Genomic DNA, 19,251 nt, shown 5'->3' with positions numbered 1-19,251 from the left:
TCAACTACCCTTCAATAAAAAAAAAAAAAAAAAAAAAGGAACAGCTTTAGAACAGTAACTTTAAATCATCCTGACAGAGCTTAAAAAGGAATTTCCTCCACAAATCTCAATTCAGACAAACAACTGATGATTCTAAATCAGGGACTGATCCTGTTAGCTGGGTGAGGCATTTAATAACATTCCCCAGCAATGAATTACCTAAAAGAACTGCTGCAATAATTAGGAGAAAGTTCTACCTTAAGTCTCAGCAATATGTCACTACTGCCTTGGGCACTTCTCCATCACACACTTTTAAAAACAGGAGATGAGAACTATGGTCAACCATCTCTGTGGGGACAATAGTGCCCTGGCAGTCCTGAAGAGCAGGTTACCGCTACCAATGTTGGCTACTGAGCATGTGAAGTTCAGGTATTTTTCACCTTTAAATCATAGAAAATGAATTATTTCCAACAAGATTTCTTTTTATGCAAAAAGCTCTCTCACAGTACTGTCAACTTCCCATAGGATCACAGACTCTTCAGGTGAGAAGAAAGCTTTATGGGCACTTAGTGCAACAGGCTTTCATTTAAGTGAAGAAACACAAATTGTACAAGACTGGATCTTTTATGAACATTCCATTAAAAAGCAAGTTTCTCCAACAGTATAAGCTGCTTCAACTGGTCAACTGCCATTGTGTTTCCTTACTTGATATCCCCTGTCCAGATATCTTCAAATATCTGTAAAAAAAATGTATAGTGAGCCTTCATATGTTACAGCTAACAGTTCAGAACTTTTTCTGTGTCTGTGTTGATCATGAACAAAGTACTGTATCCTAGAACCAAACCTTTATAATACATTGAACCCAGGTATATCTACCACTATGTGGGGAAAAAAAAAAGCAAACATAAAAAAGTAAACACTCTACAACATGTATCTAAGCATCAAGAAAAACAAGCAAAAACCAAACACAGTATAAAGAGTTTTCACTGTTAACCATCTATATGGGATATTACAGACCCATCTCTTTACATCTCATTCTTAAATAAGACCCATCTTTTCCACACCCTGGCTGGTAACCTTTGCAAGCACCATCGTTTCCAACCTTCCTCCTCCAAGTGTTGAGTCAGAACCAAACTGACTTTACTGTTCAGTTAGGCTCCGCCTGTTCTCAGCTTCCCCACCTACTTCTTCTCCCCTCCCCAATGACAGAATGTCCCTGATTGAAGCACCAAACTATTAGTTAAAAGTTTCATACCTTTCTGATACAATCATAGGCAGGAAAGAATTACTTTCTGCTGCTTTACCTTTTCATGACTGAAATATTTCATGATTGGAACATTTCAACTTTTTAATTGGATCTTTTAAAAAAAATGTTAAGTGCAGTCACAAAAGGACAGACAGTGTAAGTCCTCTTACATGAGGTCCCTAGCACAGTCAAATTCATAGAGACAGAAAGGAGAATGGTGGTGCCGGGGGCCAAGGGGAGGGAGTAATGGGGAGTTGTTTGGGAAGACGAAGCGTTCTGGAGATGGACAGGGTGATGGTTACACAACAGTGTGAATGTACTTAACTCCACTGAACTTACGAATAATCAACACGAACTTAGGCTTACTTACAAATGACAAAAATGGTAAATTTTACAATAGAAACAGCCAAAAAAAAAAAAGGAAAAAAGTTAAGGTTAACATTTAAAAATAAGTTGCTTCAAAAAATAACACACATTTTATTAGTTTTCTCTTAACATCAACAAAAACCTATAATGACTTTGAGAGAGAGAAACTGACTTAACAGAACCTGCTTGGGTTCCAACAGAGCCCAAGATACAGAAAAGTGTAAACTTCTAATTCTATTGGTGCAGTTCTTCTTCATGAACTGGGAAATTCACCAAGCCAACTCAACTGTTAAGTCCATTCAATTCATGCCTGGAAAGCCTAGGTGGGCATCTTTCACAATTACAGCATGTTCTTACTACTGGAGCAGGGCTCTGCTGAAGTCACTGCCTTTTCTGCCTTGACTGATTGTGATCCAGAGGGACCAGAGAGAGGTGAATAAACAGTAATTTCTGAGGACTCTTCTCCAAAGCTGAGCCAGTGCCCTAGCTGGTTTGAGATGAGGAACAGCTGAAGGAGAAGAGCTTTGATGACTGCTGCTAAAGGCAAATCAAAGACTGCTAGAAAAACCACAGATTCTGGGGATGGAAAAGCACCTCTGAGGTTGCTGGTCCAAACTAGAATCCCCTTTACTACACTCCTGACATACAGTCACTCGGCCTCTTCACAAACACTACTTCCCCACACACAACACAATCTATTTCTAGACTGGTCTAGGTGATAAAAAGTACCTCTCATATTGAGTTAAATTCTGCCTTCCTCTAGCAAGGAGAGTTCTGTTTTACTATTATTATTTTTGTATTCTTAAAATTTAAATGTTTTAAAATAATTTGATTTAGAAAAAATTTCTTCCAGACATACAAAACAATTCGCAAATATTGTTCAAAACATGTCCTGTAGAGTCTCCATCCATCTTTCCCTAATGTTAACATCTTCATAACCATGGTACAATCACTACCAGTAAATTAATACTAATAGAGTATTATTAACTAATCTATAGACCTTATTCAAACTGGACCAGGATGCAGTCCAGGCTCCCGCAGTGCATTCAGTCACCATGTCTCTGTGGTGTGCTTTCAACTGACAGTTCCTTAGGTATTCATCTTCCCTGACCTTGACACTTTTGGAAGGAAAGCCCCTCAGTTTGGGTTTGTCTGTTGCTCCCTCATGTCAGACCCCCGTTACTCATGCTGGGAGCAGGCATCCCACAGATGTGATGCCGGCTCTGTCCGCACATCCTCTCAGGGGGTGCACAGCTTTGGATGCCTCATTCCCGGGGAGGGAACTTCCATCACGTGGGTCAGGGTGGGTCTGCCAGGTTTCCTCACTTCAAAGTTAACTGTTTTTCCCCTTTGCAATTATTAAGTACCCTGAGGGGAGATACTTTGAGACTATGTAAATATTTGCTTCTCATTCAAATTTTTAGCCACTGGTCTTAATACCAATTCATGACTCTTGGTGGAGACTGATTATTGCTGTGACGGCTGCCACCATTCCTTCTATATTTATTAATTGGAATTCTTTAACCTTTCTTTTTTCAAGTTCTTTATTCAATTATTTTAATCAGCATGGGCTCATGATAGATGTTTTATTCTATGGGCTATAATTCATTACTACTGCTATCTTTTTAAAGCTCAAATCATCCTGTTTTGACCACTGGTAGTCCTTTCAATTGGCTCCTGGGTCCTTTTGGATATGTCCTCATAATTTTCTGAGCAGTTCACCAACTGTTCCAGGTTTATCTTGTATTTTTCCCTGTGCCAGCCCTGGAAAGGCATTTCTCCGTACTCTTGGCTCCTTTAATTGGAAGATGTTATTTAGAAACCAAGATCTGAGTGTGCTCATTGCTGAGGTGTCATTGCTTCTGGGCCCTGTCACACACATGCACACAAAACCCTGAGTTCATGCAGCTAACTCCGATTCCATATCATAGGGTTCATTCTACTCCCGCCACCCCCACCCCCCACCATTTGCAATTTATTTCTCTATCAGTGAGAAACCTGGCTCTCATTATTCACAATAACATTTACCTACCTGCTCAATCCTAGAATACACACAAAGTAGTTTGGGAATTGCTGAGCCACACCCCTGTGAAAAACGTATTTACTAAAATGTTTCGTTTTGTTTTTGGAATTAGTGTTAGGGTTTATAGTCAAAATACTGTTTCCCAAAGTTACTTCGTTACTTTTCTTCATTCTCTCTCCCTTAGTGTGCTTTTACTATTCATTTGTAACACAGTTTGTATTTCATTTTGGGACCCACTCATATCCTGGTTGCCCATTTCTGTATGCTTGCGCACCTCCCGTCTTTCTTGCACAGAAGGGAGGACATGGATAGTCATTCGCCCTTGACTCACTTCACTTACAGTACACCCTAGTCTGCAGGACAGAGTTAACCACAGCAGGCTGACACTATCCTCAGGAAGGTCTCCTTGCAAGGATGGCCCTGGCTAGCCAACTGGGAACATAGTTTCAGGACAGTTTCCAACATTCTCTAATAAGAATGGCTCACGGAACCTATACAACAATGTGGTTTACACTGAATATGTGCTTTCCTTCCAGAAGCCTGGAATTTTGTTATGTGCCAGGCAGAGAAAGGATGCCCATATGACCGGTCCCCAGTTAAAACTCTGAGCTCTAACAAGCATTCATGGCAGACAACCTTTCATGTGTTGTTACAATTTGTTTCCGGAGGAAACTGAGTGTGTGTGTGACTACACAGGGGAGAGGACTTGGGAGCTATCACCTGATTACCCCTGGCCTTTGCTCTATGCTTCTCTCCCTCTGCTGACTGCTTTATATCCTTTCACTGTAACTAATCTTAGCTGTGAATATGACCATATGCTGAGTCCTATGAGTTCTAATGAACCACCAAGCCTGGAGGTAGTCTTGGTTCCTGACACACCTGGAAATCAGTCCATATTAGTACACAGAGACCTTCCTCCTCTTTTATTACAGGTGCATAGTGCTCCACATGTGCATGTATCACCACCTACTACAGCTTAACCAACTTCTCTCCTATATGCAGACATTTAGGGTGCTTTAATTATTTTTGCAATAAAAATAATGCCACACAGAATAATCTTGGGTATATGTATTTTTATGCTTTTGGAGATGTAGATTCAGGGTAGATTCCTAGAAATGAGAGTACTGGGTCAATACGTCAGAGTGTATGTATTTTTGTTGGATGCAGCCAAATTCCTCTTATGAAAGGTTGTATCGGTATGCATGGCCACAAGCAATGAGTGACAACAACTTTTTCCTCATAGCCTTGCCAAGCCAGATATGCTGTCATTTTTCATTTTCTCCAATATAAAATGTGGGATTTCACTGTGGCATCTTACTACACTGATGGACAGTGACTGCACTGGGGTAGGGTGGGGACTTGATAATATGGGTTAATGTAGTAACCACATTGCTTTTTCATGTGAAACCTTCATGAGAGTGTATATCAATAATACCTTAATAAAAAAAATAAAATAAAAAAATAAAATGTGGGATTTCAGATTGTTTAAATTTGCATTTTTCTAATTGTGACTGAAGCTATCTCTCCTTGTGTTAAAGCACAACACATACACACAATGAACTGTCTATTCAAGTCTTTCCTTCATTTTTCTATTAGGTTCTTCATTCTTCAACTTAAGAGTTATTTATATATTAGGGATATAAGCCTTTCATCTGTGGTGTAAGTTGCAAGTATGTTCACCCAATTCATCAGTGGTCTTTTGATTTGGTTTGTGGCTTCTTGCCAACACAGCAAGAATTCTTATCTTGAGGTCCAAGGATGTCTGGGCTCTACAAACCTTCTGAAATGGTACGTCTGCTTTTCTGAGAAGCATGTAGCATCCATTCAGATTTTCAAAGGGTTCTGTGGCTTGGGAGTGATTAGAGCTACCACTGCCCCATGTCTCCCACCAAGCCTAACTGTGCCCAGTTAGGACTGCTTCTGTTTCAGTCCTCCAGATTCTTGAAGGCTTCTCTCATTTCTCTTAGTTCTTCTCTTTCATAGGAGGAAACACCCAGCAACCAGCCTCCAATGGTATACTTTCAGGTTTTGTCACTGGTGTGAATTCTTACCCATGAATGCATCCCTGTTTCTTACACTCCTCCCATATATAACACACAGGACACTGGGCTCAGCATGAGGAGGAGGAGACAGGATCCACTTTGGTCAGGAAACCCAACACTGACACATTCCCTGCATCCCCTTTCTTACCTACTCACTCCCAGGACATTTTGAGCTCATCTGAGTGCTGGACAGAGAGGGCACTGTGAATATGATACTGCCAACCGGCTAACAGCACACAACAGAGTACGACCACCACCTCTCAGTCCAGGTAACACGTTTCTGTTCATGAATATTAAGAGCAAATTGGCTTTTTTGGCAGCTACATCACGATGTCAATTCTAATTAACTGGCTAAAACCTGTAGGTCTTCTGTTTTTCCATAGATAAGTCTGCTTTTCTTTTTCACTTGTGTAGTTCACTTTTAGGAACCAAGTAAAACATCTTACATTTAGATCTATTAAATTTCATTTTGTTTTACACATTTCAAAGCAGTATTTATCTATGTAGTGGAGTTGGGAGAGAGAAAGGGGATGGTTTAAAACAGGGAGGCAATAATCTTCTGGTTTTTAGGTTGGGAAGTATGTATATGTGTGTGTGCTGTGTTCATTATATACTTGATAATTTATATAAATCATACTTTTATTTTGTACATAATATTATGTTGGGAAATTTTTCATTTTGTTAGACTCAGTCCACCATATCAAGAAGAAACTTTTTAGATTCTGAATTTGTTGCCTCACCTATTTAACACCATTTTTAAAAGTAGGTTGTCACAGCATAATATCTGATATGTTACTCAATTACTATTACACTTAAGGATTCATCCATTCCTAATTATAATCTATTTTACATCATAAAATAGTATGTATTAGATTAAAAAATAGTATCCATATATACTATGACATCTACTAACAACAATCAACTTCCCTGTAAACCATGTAAAGAAATGATGCATTTACCAGGTGGGGAATGCAACCTTGTCCAGGAAACCTGGAGAATATGAATTTATTTGTGGACCTAGAGCAGAGGTTGGAAAACTACAGCTGGGGGTCAGGCCTGTGCTTATAAAGTTTTATTAGAATACAGCCACATTCATTTGCTTATATATTGTCTGCCTATTTTCATGCTACTAGGGCAAAGTTGAGTTGTTTCAAGAAAAACAATATGGCCTTTAAAGCCTAAAGTATTTACTGTCTGGCCCTTTACAGAAGTTTACCAAACCTCTGGTCTAGGGAGCCATCGAGAGGAGAAGGTACATCTTCTAGTGCACTTGGCAGGTATATTCCTTTAGGAATTTGGGTTCGTCAGGCTAGCACAGCTCTCTCACCATTGGTCTAACCTACCTAATCCTTATTACTGTCCTCTAATTTCATATTCAGAGAGAGACTTGATTTCTCACATAGGAAGAAGATACACAGACCAGGAAAGTGACCATTCCTACCAAGTAACAACTCCACTTTTCACTGTGCATTAATTAAAGAACTGGCTTTCTGATTTGTACTTCAGCCTCTCATGAAATAGGTTAGCATGGGTCAACTCTCTTGAGACCATGACCTCTGATGTACTAAAAAAATAAAAGTTAAGTTTCTGGATCTGCAAACCTAAGGACCAAATCCTGATGTATGGAGATCCCTCTAGGGTATCCACCCCATGGAGCCCACCTGGGTCAACAACCTCCCTCAAAGATATCTCTGTGACATCTCACTCCATCCTAAGCATGATACTACCAAAACTTAAGGAATAAATACCCACCATATCTTAGATGCAGAAATACCACATGACTACCACAAAGACTCACCATTCCATATACTGTAACTGCTTCAGAGAAGTGACACTTTTTCATTAGATAATCACTTCTTCTCTTTAGGTGTCAGATGTGACACAAATGTTTTAAAAGATCATCAAAAGTAAATTAACCTCTTACGATTAGCACACATAATGGGGGGGGGGGGCATGGGGAAGGCAGTATAGCACACAGAGGACAAGTAGTGACTCCAGAGCATCTTACTATGCTGATGGACAGTGACTGTAACAGGGTATGTGGTGGGGACTTGATAATGGGGGGAATCTAGTAACCACAATACAATGTTGCTCATGTAAGTGTATATTAATGATACCAAAAAAAAAAGTAAATTAACCTCAAAATCAACATTTTGGAAATAGTTCAAGAATAAATCATCTGCTATCTGTCAGCATCTGTACTTTATCACGGGAAATCTGTCATTTGCTTTACGCTCATCAGAATCAAGATCTAATTTCTTACCTGACTCTGGCTGACCTCCTCTCTGGCGGCTGTGGAATGAGTCTGACATGGTTCTTCCTTGGTTCCCTCACAGGGCACTCTTACAATTTCCGCCTGGTCCCCTTTATCTCTGAAGACCTTTAGCTCCATGCTCCTGGTCTTCTCTTCCCTATCCGAGATCTCAGAAGCCTCAGACCCTCCTGCTGTGGAGTCCACCAGCCCACACCGCCCAGGCTCACCCCCATGGTCCACAGTCTCCGAGGTTTCTTCGCAACATTCCACAGGAGTCCTCTGCAGCTCCGAGGGCACTGCCCTACCCTGACTTACAAGAGCGCTTGAGGCTCCAGCTTTTACATCTGGGATCACACTTGGCTCAGAGGCAGCATGAAGCTCTTTGGAGACACTTACAGGGAGTTCAGAATGTAATTCCTGTACCACGGCAGACATGGAGGAATCAAGTGGAACTGGCTGAGTCTCTACTCCAGATGACAGCATTAGGGCAGATGTAGATTATGGAGTCAAGTCTTTTACATCAAACGATTCACCCTGACACAAATCAAAGGAAGGGATAAAAGTTTAAAATCTTGCAAGGTAGAAGAAAGCTGTCTCAGCTCAAACTGGCTAAATAAAGTCAAAAAAATTCTACCTCAACTGCTGGCATTATATGGCACGCCCCCCACAAAAAAATTCTTAATAGGTTATGACTGTGGAGAAATAAATACCTTAAACTTGAAATAGACATATGTCTAATCTCAATTCAAGTAATGCTTTATGAACAATTCTCAATTTAAATATGGAAAGCCAGCAAATGCAGATGAGAACAAAACATGTCTAAGCATCCAAGGATAGACCTGATGTAAATTAGAAGATAATGACAGTTTTCTACTTTCTTGCAGGACTTCATTGCTATTTTCTCACTGCCTAGAATAGATGCCTGACACAAAGTAGGTATTCAGTAATATCCGTAAATATCTGCTGAATGACTATATACTAAAGAGCTCTGAAAAATCTGATACACTGACTTTTCCTCAGGAAGAATTCTCTATGAAAGGAGATATAGAAGAGACAGAATTCCATTCCTTTACCAAATATTTCAGTTTTATCTACTCAGGCTGGTACAAGATATTACTAAGCTGGCTCTTTAGCAGAATCCTTCCTTTTATTCAGCATCTTGAGATTTTCCAAGTGCTTTCAGAGACACCACTCATTTGGTTCTCACAACAACAGTGGGAAGCTAAGTAGGGCAGCTCTCATCGGCCCATTACAGACCTTAACACTACACCTGAAGAGGTTAGAAGTGACCTGCCCAAAATATTACATGGTATCTGAGAGAAAAGGAGGAGATTCCCAGGGGGTTTCCTCTATGTTGGGAATAGTTCACTTTTTGCATTGGGTTGTAGAAACATGGGTTATTTGCTAAAATATGTGTATTTAAATAGTTAATAATACTACATTATTAAAGTTGTCAAAACACACGCACGCACACACACTATAGAGCTAGGGCATGGTACTCTAGGAACCAGGGTTTCTCGGCTGGTAACTTTTCCATGTTAATCAACAAAATGCAGGCAGTTGCCCCAGCAAAATCCACTTTTATTTGACCAAGGCAGAAAGTGGCTAATCAAATAAGATATTGCATGTTTTCATTCTTGATTTTTTCCTTAACCCTAAACAACAGGGGAGAGGAGAAATATCCAGCAACTTGGAGTTCGTAACAAGGATTTATTAGAGGTACTGACTGCAAATCCCTCTGGCCAAATGCACATAGGAAAGGCCAGCTGATTTCTACTCCTAACATTGCCAGCATCCATCTTTTCCCAAAATAAACATATTACATTTAAGAAAAGCTAGTGCTATGAAATCGTTTTGACCACTGAACTCTTTCAACTTCTCTCCAGACTGCATTCAGATTTCTGAGCAGGAGGGATTCTCCAACACGCCATGTAAACCTTTACAATCAATTTCCTTGGTCCCTGTCTCTGTTCCTACCTTGCTTACCCAGGGGAGCCCACATGCATTCTTACAAAAAGGCACATGCTCTGCTTCCAAGTCAAGAAGCACCCTGCTCCTTGAATATTCCTGGGTATACAATCTTTCCTCCTTGCATGGAAGGTCCCACCCGCTAACCTGTGCTACCTGGACCAAAGCTGGGGGCTGAGGGACAGCAGATAACAGGTCATCTCATTTTTGGCTGTTCTGCCTTTCTTCTGGTTTTCCAAACTGTAACGGATGGTTGACTCACACTCCTATGCTTTCATCCACTGGGTGTCCTTAATGCTTTTAAGGAACACTCCCTAAAGGTAAAAGGATATAGTGCTACTAACTTAAATACCATAAATTTTAGGAAATCAGATTGCTGGTCCATAAAGTTTAGGTAACACAGAAAGGCTGATGAAGAAACATGAATACAAAGAAGAAGCAAGCAGAGACAAACTGTTGCATATTTGAATGAGGCAAGAATCAGACGAGACTCTTTCATAAATGGCACTGAGAGAAAGGTATTCTTTTTTGGAGCTACAATCTCCCCTTTTCTCATCTAGTTCCTGGATAGTCCTAAAGGCATGTCAGATTTTAGGCCATTTAGTGTATGTGTTATCTAGGGGTAGGGGTGCTGAGATAAAGTGGGATAGCTATTTGATGCCCAAAAAAGTAGGAAGTGCTCAATTTTAATTTGGTTCAGTTTCCCCTTCCCAACAACAGATAATCCAGTTTTTGGTTGTCGCCCCACATACAGACCAGAAGTGGTACAGGAAAGGATAGTATAAAAATGCAGGTTTGTTGATGGAGATGATTCCATGAGTGTGTCTGTCAGCTTGTGCTCAAGCTCTTCCCCCTGCCCACCACTGAGGTGTGGGCATTTGCAAAAGTTTAGGCCTTGACCTCCCTCCCTTTTAGGCTTCACTTTGATGACTTCACCTTTTTTTTGCAGCTTCTCTGCTATGTGGATAACTCAAAAACGGTTCCTTAAGGATACAGTGACCACCTGACCTAGTGATTCTACTCGTAGATATGTATATATGCAAAAAACTTATGTCCATACAGACACTTGTACACCAATGTTCACAGTAATAGTATTCACAAGAGCCAAAAAGTGGAAACGATGCAAATGTCCATCAACAGAAGAATGGATAAACAAAATGTGGTCTATCTATACAATGGAATACTACTCACCTGTAAAAAGAAATCAAGTACTGACTCATGATATAACATGGATGAACCTTGAAAACATTACAGTAACTAAGTAAAAAAAGCCAGGCACAAAAGAGCATACATTATAAGATCCCATTTACGTGAAATGTCCAGAGCAGGCAAATGTAGATTCAAAAAGTGGGTTAGCAGTTGCTTAGTGCTGGGAGAAATAGGCAGTAGTTGCTAATGGACAGTTTCTTTTGGGAACAATAAAAAAATGTTCTATAATTGATCATTGCACAACTTCATGAATATGCTAAAAACCATGGAATTGCACAACTTAAATTGGTGAATGAATTATATCTTAATGAGTTGATTAAAAAAAAACAAAAACCTGTCTCTAATCCCAGCCTTTTCTCAAATTCCTGATTTATATTTCACTCACAAGATGACCCCCCCCAAAAAAACTTAACTTAAAATGTCTGAAAGAGAACCCATTCAACCCGGGGAGTAACTGAGTGTTATCACACACAAACAGCTAGGAGAGACAGGGATGAATAAGACACCCTCAGTAAACTGACAGGCTCACTTTTTATTCTGCTGCCTCTCTCAGTAATGACACCCCCATTACCCTAGAGCTCAGAAGTGAATCTCTAAACATAACTGTATATGACCTTCCACTGGCTATTCAATTAGCACTTGCAGCCGACAGACGTAACTCCTGCAGTCTCTATGAAATCCCAATCCTTTCCATCCTCACAGGCTCACTTAAGATATTCTTCCGAACACAGGATCATGAACAAATACACACGTTTACAAACAGGTCTTTATCATGAAGAGCCAATACTGATAATCACACAAAATGGCTCAAAATATTCCTCAGGGAAAACAGTGCTGTGACCCTTCCTACATCTCCATCTACACTGTGAGCTGGCATTAGCCAAAACAGAGTTTTAAAGCTTTGGTCCCCAAAAGATAACTTTCAATTTACAAAAGCCAAACATCACAAAGCTATTATCTCACAATAGTTGTGTTTAGTAGAGACACAATTCAAAGAATTTTCAACCTGTAAAACAACCAGGCACATCAGCTGTCAAAGCAAAACAGACACTTGCTCCTTCTTCTTCCAGCCCAATCCCACCCAGAACAGTTGAGAGTCTCAGCTGGAACCCTGGCAGAGATGGAGTAATATTTAGATGAAAGCCTAGAGTAGCAGATTAAAATTATTCTCAGTTTACTAGCTTGCATCACTAAACTCTTAGCCATCTATCAAAATACTGGTAATGCCAAAGGACTGCAGAAAACAACAAAATTGTAACAAGACATTCAAGTTCTTAAACTAAATTTCTGACTACAATGGAGCAATTCAGTATGATGGTGTAAAAATAAAACTACACAGAAAGCTGCCTAGGATAGTTATTAACCTGAATAAACATCAGGACCTTTATTTTGGTAAAATATGTGTGCACACAGGAAAAATATTTTAAAGAATATAAGCCAAATATTAACAGCGTTACCCTGGGTGTATGGGACCACAAACGACTCATCTGTATATTTTATTTTTATTTTTTTACAGTATGTATTGCTTATGTTAAAATTTTGTTAAAAACATTATTTCCCAAGATTCAAATGCGCCACAATAAATAATAACTGGTAAGTACATTAACCCAGTATTTCCAAATGTCAGCTCTCTGCCTCAACCATAAAGGTTTAACATTAAAGTGTTCAATAAACTTGAAGAGGAAAGAGTAATACATGCTTATAAAATGAAGACAGGGTGTTATAGCTTAATCTGCACTAATGACTATAACCAATCTATTGGGTGAGGACGCCAGATAACTACCTAGTTTGAGGTATAAGCAAAAAATAAACCACAGATTCACAAACAACTCTTGCCAGCTGCCACTACCTCGTCATCTTACAAACGAGAACTAGACTGTTTATGCAATGGATGTATTCCTGAAAACAGGACTAATATTTATAGAGAGTGTGCCATAAAGGTATTTCAACAAAGGAAGAAATTCTTTTGAATCGAGAACAATCATCTCAAGATGTTTGCTTGAAATGCAGAAGCAGTACTGGGAAGTGGTTTAGTTGCTGGTATCCAAGTCGAGAGACCAGGGTCCCTATCCTGCCAGCTGTGTGGCCTTGAGTGTGTCACGTAACCTTCCCCAGGCTGGATTTTTTACAGGGAAAATAAACAAATTTAACAAAATAATCTCAAAGGTTCCTCCCACCCATAAAAATTCCACGACTCTAAATGATAACTTTGTAATTTCACTTTGTTTCAGCAAAGCCCACCTACAGACCCCAACAATGGTGGTACAGAGCTCAGACTAATCCTCACTGCAGGTACACATGGCATCATGGGAGGTAATTTAAGAACACTTTACATGCACAAAAGATGGAAAGCTTTTCTTTCTTTTGTGCGTCTTTTAGGCAACTTGGCGGTGTTAATTCCTATCCCACCAAATACCAAAACCATGAAAAAAGAAGATAAAACTACTAGTGAAAGATTAAAATTGCAGCTCTCAATCTCATTAAAACACGTTTTACAATACTGAAAACCTGATAAAGTGGCCACTTCTACTTAAGTAGCTCAAACATGTCCTAAAACAAAAGTTCTTGGGTACAATGTTTACAGCAACAAGCAAAACAGAAAAAAAAAAAAATCAAACAAAGAAAACAGTAGAACAAAAAAAACCCATGTGCCCCAATAATCCTGAGTCTGAAGGGCTTCCCTCCCTTTAGTACCAATGCAAAAGGGCTGATCTTGATGAAACAAGCAAGAGTAACACTGGGCACTGCCACACTTGTGTCAAGGGACAATACTCACAATAATGGCCAGGCCCTCAGAAGTTCTTAGCACTCCCTTCACCTTAAGAAAGGGGCTTTCTTTTCCCAAAGATTCGCACACTGTAGCTAATCCCTCCACGAGGGAATTCTGAGAAGAGGCCTCTTCTTGAAGGACAGAGAAAGAAGAATCTTTTAACAAGATCTCTAGGAAACCTCAAAGTGGGGCAGGGAAGTCTGTATACTAAACAGGGCCCAGCTCTTCAACATGGAGGGTACAGGAAATCTCACACGCATCAAGCACCATTTCCCTCTTCCTCCCTTTATTAGCATGCAGAAAAGGATTCTTCTGTCTCCACATGGGGAGGGAACAGTGAAATGCTCCTGATTTCCACTGACAAAGGCTCTCTGCATAAAATATTTCATTTCTTTTTCAAAGAAAGAGGAGAAAAGAAACCATCTGTGCCACTCTAAATACACAGCAGCAAAGAGTCCTCCTCTCAAAGGTATGGAGTCTTATTTTTCTTGGGAGAGCAAGAGAAAGAAGTTGTAATCTCCCTCTTTGGGGAGGGGATTGTGCAGATAGAAGGAAGCTTTTTAGACTCTAGAGAACAATCATCCCAAATAGTGGGAGTGGGAGAGCACATTTCTAACCAGTCAGGAAGAAGCCATAGCTTCTGTGGACAAAGGAAAAACTGGCTTCTGGTATCAGGCCTCCCTCCCTCTTGGAGTATAGACCTGTTTTCAAAAACAGTCTTTTTTCCTGATTATTCTGAGGCCCTCTTTGTTAATTCGGGAAGTATGATAGGATCTAAGGGGAGTAGAAGTACCTTTCTCCACCCCAGGGTGGGGAAGAGTGTCCTTTCCAGTGAGAAAGGATGCGTTGAACGCTTGTGATGTGGCAGGTAGAGAAGGGAGGAGGCATGCATTGAAAAATCTGCTTCTCTATGAAGATACTAGTTCTTTTTTCCAACAAATTAAGTAACAGTAACAGCAACAATGTACCAAAAGCTTACTATGTACTAAATACTTAATACATATTCTCCCATAGCCCTCAAGGCAGTTCTTTGAAGAGTACCCAAAGTAAAGAAAGGCTAAGGAAGACTGAGAAAGGTTAAAGCAATTAGTCAAGGTCGCAAAGTTGGGAAGTGGGAGACAGAGACCTGAGCTGTTACACTCCAAAATCCACGTTCTTAATTGTGCAAGGGAAAGGCGCTCATTGCACACACACAAACTTGAGGGAGGCAGGGAAGCAAGGCTAGGCTCTCTCTGTGGACATGATTGGGAGGGAGGTGGGGGAATATATAACTTCTTATACCATTAAGTAAATTCAGGGTCTTCATCTCTATCTTGGGATAAAGGTGAGAAATAAAGGAGGGGACGTTGAGCCTATCCTCTACAGGGAAGGGAGACCACAACGCAGTCACTTTTAGGCAAGTTGAGTTCGCATTCACCCGGGCCACTGGCGCTGACCAAATCCCTGGAAAAGACTTGTTTAGGGATTATCTCCCATCCCTTCAACTAAGTTCAGAATCGCCCTCTTGCCCACCCCCCCGGCGCGGGTCTCCCTCTGCTGACAACGCACAGGAGCTGGGGAACAGCGTACTCACACGACAAGGGGCGTCGTTCTCCCCAAGGGAGGAAACTGTGTGTGTGGGGGGGTGCTTGCTGTATCGAGATTGAAGAGGGGTATATCCCCCCGTCGCAGTCGCGACTCGCAGAAGCCGTTTCCCCTCGCGACGAGGCCTCTTCCCGGGTCGTTCCGCGGCCCGCAGCGCAGCCTCCGTTCCCTTCGGCGCCCAGAGAGGGCGGGGGGCCCGGGCTTCCCCCCAGCCTGCACCACCCGGCGTTGGGTCCCCTAAGGGTGGAGTGGAGCGAAGCGGCTACGCCCGAAGCCTTCCCGCCCCTGGCCTCTTACCCTGAGGCCTGCTCCACGGCCCGCACTTGCCCCGCCAGCCGGGCCTTTGCAGCCGCAGCTCAGTCGCCGCCAAGTCTACCTGAGCCTACCGAGCCGAGCTAGCCCGGAGGCGCTCCAGCCGCTGTCCCCTCTTCGTCTCTATGGTCCTCCCCCCCTTCCCCCAGCACTTCCTCATCCGGGGCCCTAGCCAGCCATGTGGGCTCGCCCAAGTCCCGCCCCCTCACGGCGCTCGCGCCCTCCGGAGGGCGGCTCCCCGCGTCGGCCCTCCACGCACCGGTTACCCCGGGGCCGCCCTCTGCTCCGCCCCTGCTGCTCAGACTCTTAAAGGGGAACACACTAGTTGACTCCATCTCTGCTGAGCGGAGGAGCTCAGTGCCTTTTCCACTGCTTGTACCCTGGCCCAGTCCTTCATTTTTCTGGCCCAGTCCATCATTTTTCTGGCCTGAATGCCTGCAGTTCTAGGGGTCTCACTCTGGCAGCGCAAGAGATCTTTTTATAGTTGGAATCAGTGTTTTAGGTCATGTCACGCCCCTGCTTCTAATTGCACTGACTAGTAAATCTAAATGGCACCTCTGCCTCCAGTCTTTTACTGTATCTTATTTTAATTTCTTCATAGCTTTAACACTATCTGAAATTGCAGTGTTTCATCTATTCATCGACCCGTTTATAATCTGTCCTTTCCACCCTCAACTGTTTTGTTTATTCTGTGGTCAGCACCTAGCTCAGTGTCCAGCACAAGTAGACACACAACAGGTATTTGAAGGAAGGGAAAGAATTCTTACTCAAGAGGGAACTGAGAAGGTCCAGAGAATGGAATCAACTTGCCCCAAATCACACAGCCTTGTGTTAAACATATAATCTGTTGCTTCTTGGACATTATCAACCCTGCTGACTAAGGAGCTAGAGGTTTGGGGGTTTGTGGGACACTAGTTCTCTGACCAAGACCTTTGAGCCAGTCAATGTGTAGACCATTTTGGCTGAGAGAGTGGTTTTCCTAGCTTTAGTTAGGACTGGAGATACACAGATGCAAATGACAACCCTGTTGTTTACAGCCTGTGAGTCTATATGGTTGTCCATATACAGGTTCAGTTCATATATAGGCTACTACAGATGCTGTTGGGATGAATTACTTAGAAATTCACTTTAAATCATTTCTACATGTACAGTATCCATGTCCTCAAGTACTTTCTCAGGCAATTACATGCCTAGAGAAGGGGATCTCAGAAATGCAGTATTACTGGTTTGTCCTGCCTCAGGCTTTGTTATGACTCTGTACAGCACCATTATTGATCATGCCTTTGTTAAAAATATGGGATATTTTTGTTTATCATGTTTTTTGTATTAATTTTTATTTTAAAATATATTATATTAAATATTGTCTTGTTCATTGGGTTTTTTGGTGCTCCCTTAACATTTTGTCCCCTAAAGCAAATGTCTCCCTACCCTCACCTACCTTACTCTGGTCTCAGCCCTGCTCCTGGTTCTGTATTAGACACAAAGGGGTCCAAAAGAAGCATCACATGAATCATTCAGTCGCTTAAAACGTCTAGAAGAGCCAGTTTCCTGATGAATTCCATGCTTTTAATTAATAATACTCTACATTTATATTGTACTTTAAATTCTTTTTATTTAAAGACCAAATGTAACATTTCCCTCACTTCTTTTGGCTCTCAAACACCTTATGAAGCCAGAATGACATGTACTTTTTTTTTTTTGACATGTACTTTTAATTCTCATCTGATGGAAGAAGTTTGAGAGAAGAGAAGTTTCTCATGCAAAACCACACTGTTAGAACAGGCAACCGTGCAGGCAGCTGTAGTACAGTGATTGTAGAACCAACGCTTTTGGATCCCCAGTGGGGAGCTGCCTTCCCTAACCTTATCTGGCTTTGTAGGCAATTAAAAAAAAAAAATCTCAAAACCGGTCAAGATTTTTTTTACACAAGTTTTTGCCAAATTAAAGAGTGAAATATTTGCATTTCTAAAATATGATGCCAATGATGGACAACTCTCAGGAGAAGGAATCAAATTCCTCTGAGGTCCCAGGGAGAGATAGAATCCCATTAGCTTTCTCTGGGATGAAAGGACTTTCCACCAGCTAGCTACTCCTGCTAAGAAAGGAAAACAGCCTGGGTGATCGGAGTGTGTCCTCTGAATTGGCAACAAAAATATGGCAACACAAAATTTAACATTTTATCCCTGTGAAAAATTGCAACTGTTGGAGTCTTATTTTTTTTAATGTAAAAAATTACAATGACTTAATAGTTTAACTTTTGAATCCTAAAGGAAAAACATGGATGCATAAGGAAGCTCTTCCTTGTCTTGCCACAGGGATCACCTTCACCCACTTCCAAGTCCCCCTGCAGTATGCGATGCTTTTTTCTTTCAACTTTCAGACATTTTCCGAGAACTATAGGTCAACTAACTAGATGGAGCTGGCAACTTGTCAGGAGCCCTGACAAGGCACATCCCACACAGCTCTGATTCTCTACTTGGGGAGAGAAAGATGTCCCAAAATAGGGGCTTAGGTTGAGCACTCCTTGCATGTGACCTGAGGATCCTGGTTAAACGCTCAACCTTTGGAACCAAGTTGATCTCGACCAATTCAGGATCTATCCTAACTTCCTTGGGAGGATTCCCCAAGCTGTTTCCCTGTCTGTGAATATGATAGTATCTGCCATCTAATAGGGATGCGATCTAATAGGGATGTAAGGATTACATAATAATGTCTGTGAAAGCTATGGTCGCTATTAACAACAGGAGAGGCACAGAACGTCAATTGGGGTTTGGAAGAATTTGAAAAGCCCCAAAGTGGTTACGTCCCAATAAGGTTCATTGCATTAAGTCGCACGTGCGCATCCCGTTATATTTTATATGAGTTCTCCCAGAAACTATTTTGTGCCTCTCAGCTCTGTGAGGCCAAGCGAAGTTTCTTAACATCGTGTATAGACTAGCCGGTTTACCCGATTGGGGAATCACTAAGTAGGAAACGATGGTCATGGACATTTATCTATTTTAGGACGTCTGGGTGGTAAAAGACTTCCTTTCTGGGGTTTTGACCCGCGAATGGGAAACGCCAGGGTTAGCTGTAGCTCGAGACCGCGACGCCCCGCCCCTGGCACGAGCCCCGGATGGGGAAGTGGCGCGGATACCGAGATGAGGCGGAGGCCGGGCCAGAGCGGCCAGGGCGGAGGGGCGGGAAGGGGGCGGGGCCGCGGGGCGGAGCCACCGAAGCTGCGCGGGTGCTCAGGTGAGAGCTCTGTGGCTGGGGCGGGTCGGCGGGCGCCAGGAGCCCCGGCACGGAAGCCGTGTTGTTGTGGAGGCGTTGTCGGGGCGTCCCCAGGAGGCGCGGGGGACCCGGCGAGAGTCCGGCCGTCAGGCCCTCGGCCTGAAGCGGGAAAGGGCTCCGGAGCTGCGGGTGAGTGGAGCTGCCCGCCGAGGCCCGGGTTTGAGGAGCGTGAGGGAGGGGGCCGTGGCCCAGTTTCCACTCCTGGCCCCTGCCCCCCGACCCGCT

The 19,251-nt window shown here is 42.1% G+C and overlaps 2 protein-coding genes across 33 annotated transcripts in view; one reads left to right on the top strand and one right to left on the bottom strand.

Moving 5' to 3' along the window:
- Positions 1 to 15,902, bottom strand: part of PRR14L (proline rich 14 like) — a 54,167-nt gene extending 38,265 nt beyond the window's left edge. For 8 of the 12 annotated variants that reach the window (XM_057492434.1, XM_057492437.1, XM_057492432.1 and 5 more), the window contains exons 1-2: positions 15,739 to 15,901; positions 7,920 to 8,444 (exon numbers count right to left, since the gene is read on the bottom strand). In XM_057492434.1, the coding sequence (XP_057348417.1) occupies positions 7,920 to 8,393 (474 nt within the window). In that variant the 5' untranslated portion in view covers positions 8,394 to 8,444; positions 15,739 to 15,901. Of the gene's footprint in view, positions 1 to 7,919; positions 8,445 to 15,430; positions 15,718 to 15,738 lie in introns of those variants that run through there. The other 4 variants (XM_057492441.1, XM_057492443.1, XM_057492435.1 and 1 more) reach the window with 4 other exon arrangements.
- Positions 15,903 to 18,946: 3,044 nt separating this feature from the next.
- The window catches only part of DEPDC5 (DEP domain containing 5, GATOR1 subcomplex subunit), a 112,089-nt gene continuing 111,784 nt past the window's right edge, over positions 18,947 to 19,251 (top strand). For 7 of the 21 annotated variants that reach the window (XM_057492373.1, XM_057492371.1, XM_057492369.1 and 4 more), the window contains exon 1: positions 18,956 to 19,155. The gene's annotated coding sequence lies outside the window, so the exon portion shown is untranslated. Of the gene's footprint in view, positions 19,156 to 19,251 lie in introns of all 21 variants that reach the window. The other 14 variants (XR_008993877.1, XR_008993875.1, XR_008993876.1 and 11 more) reach the window with 5 other exon arrangements.

The sequence above is a fragment of the Manis pentadactyla genome, chromosome 14, assembly GCF_030020395.1.
Source record: "Manis pentadactyla isolate mManPen7 chromosome 14, mManPen7.hap1, whole genome shotgun sequence".
In the NCBI taxonomy this organism is placed as follows: Eukaryota; Metazoa; Chordata; class Mammalia; order Pholidota; family Manidae; genus Manis; species Manis pentadactyla.
This window is presented reverse-complemented; position numbering and strand designations above follow the sequence as displayed.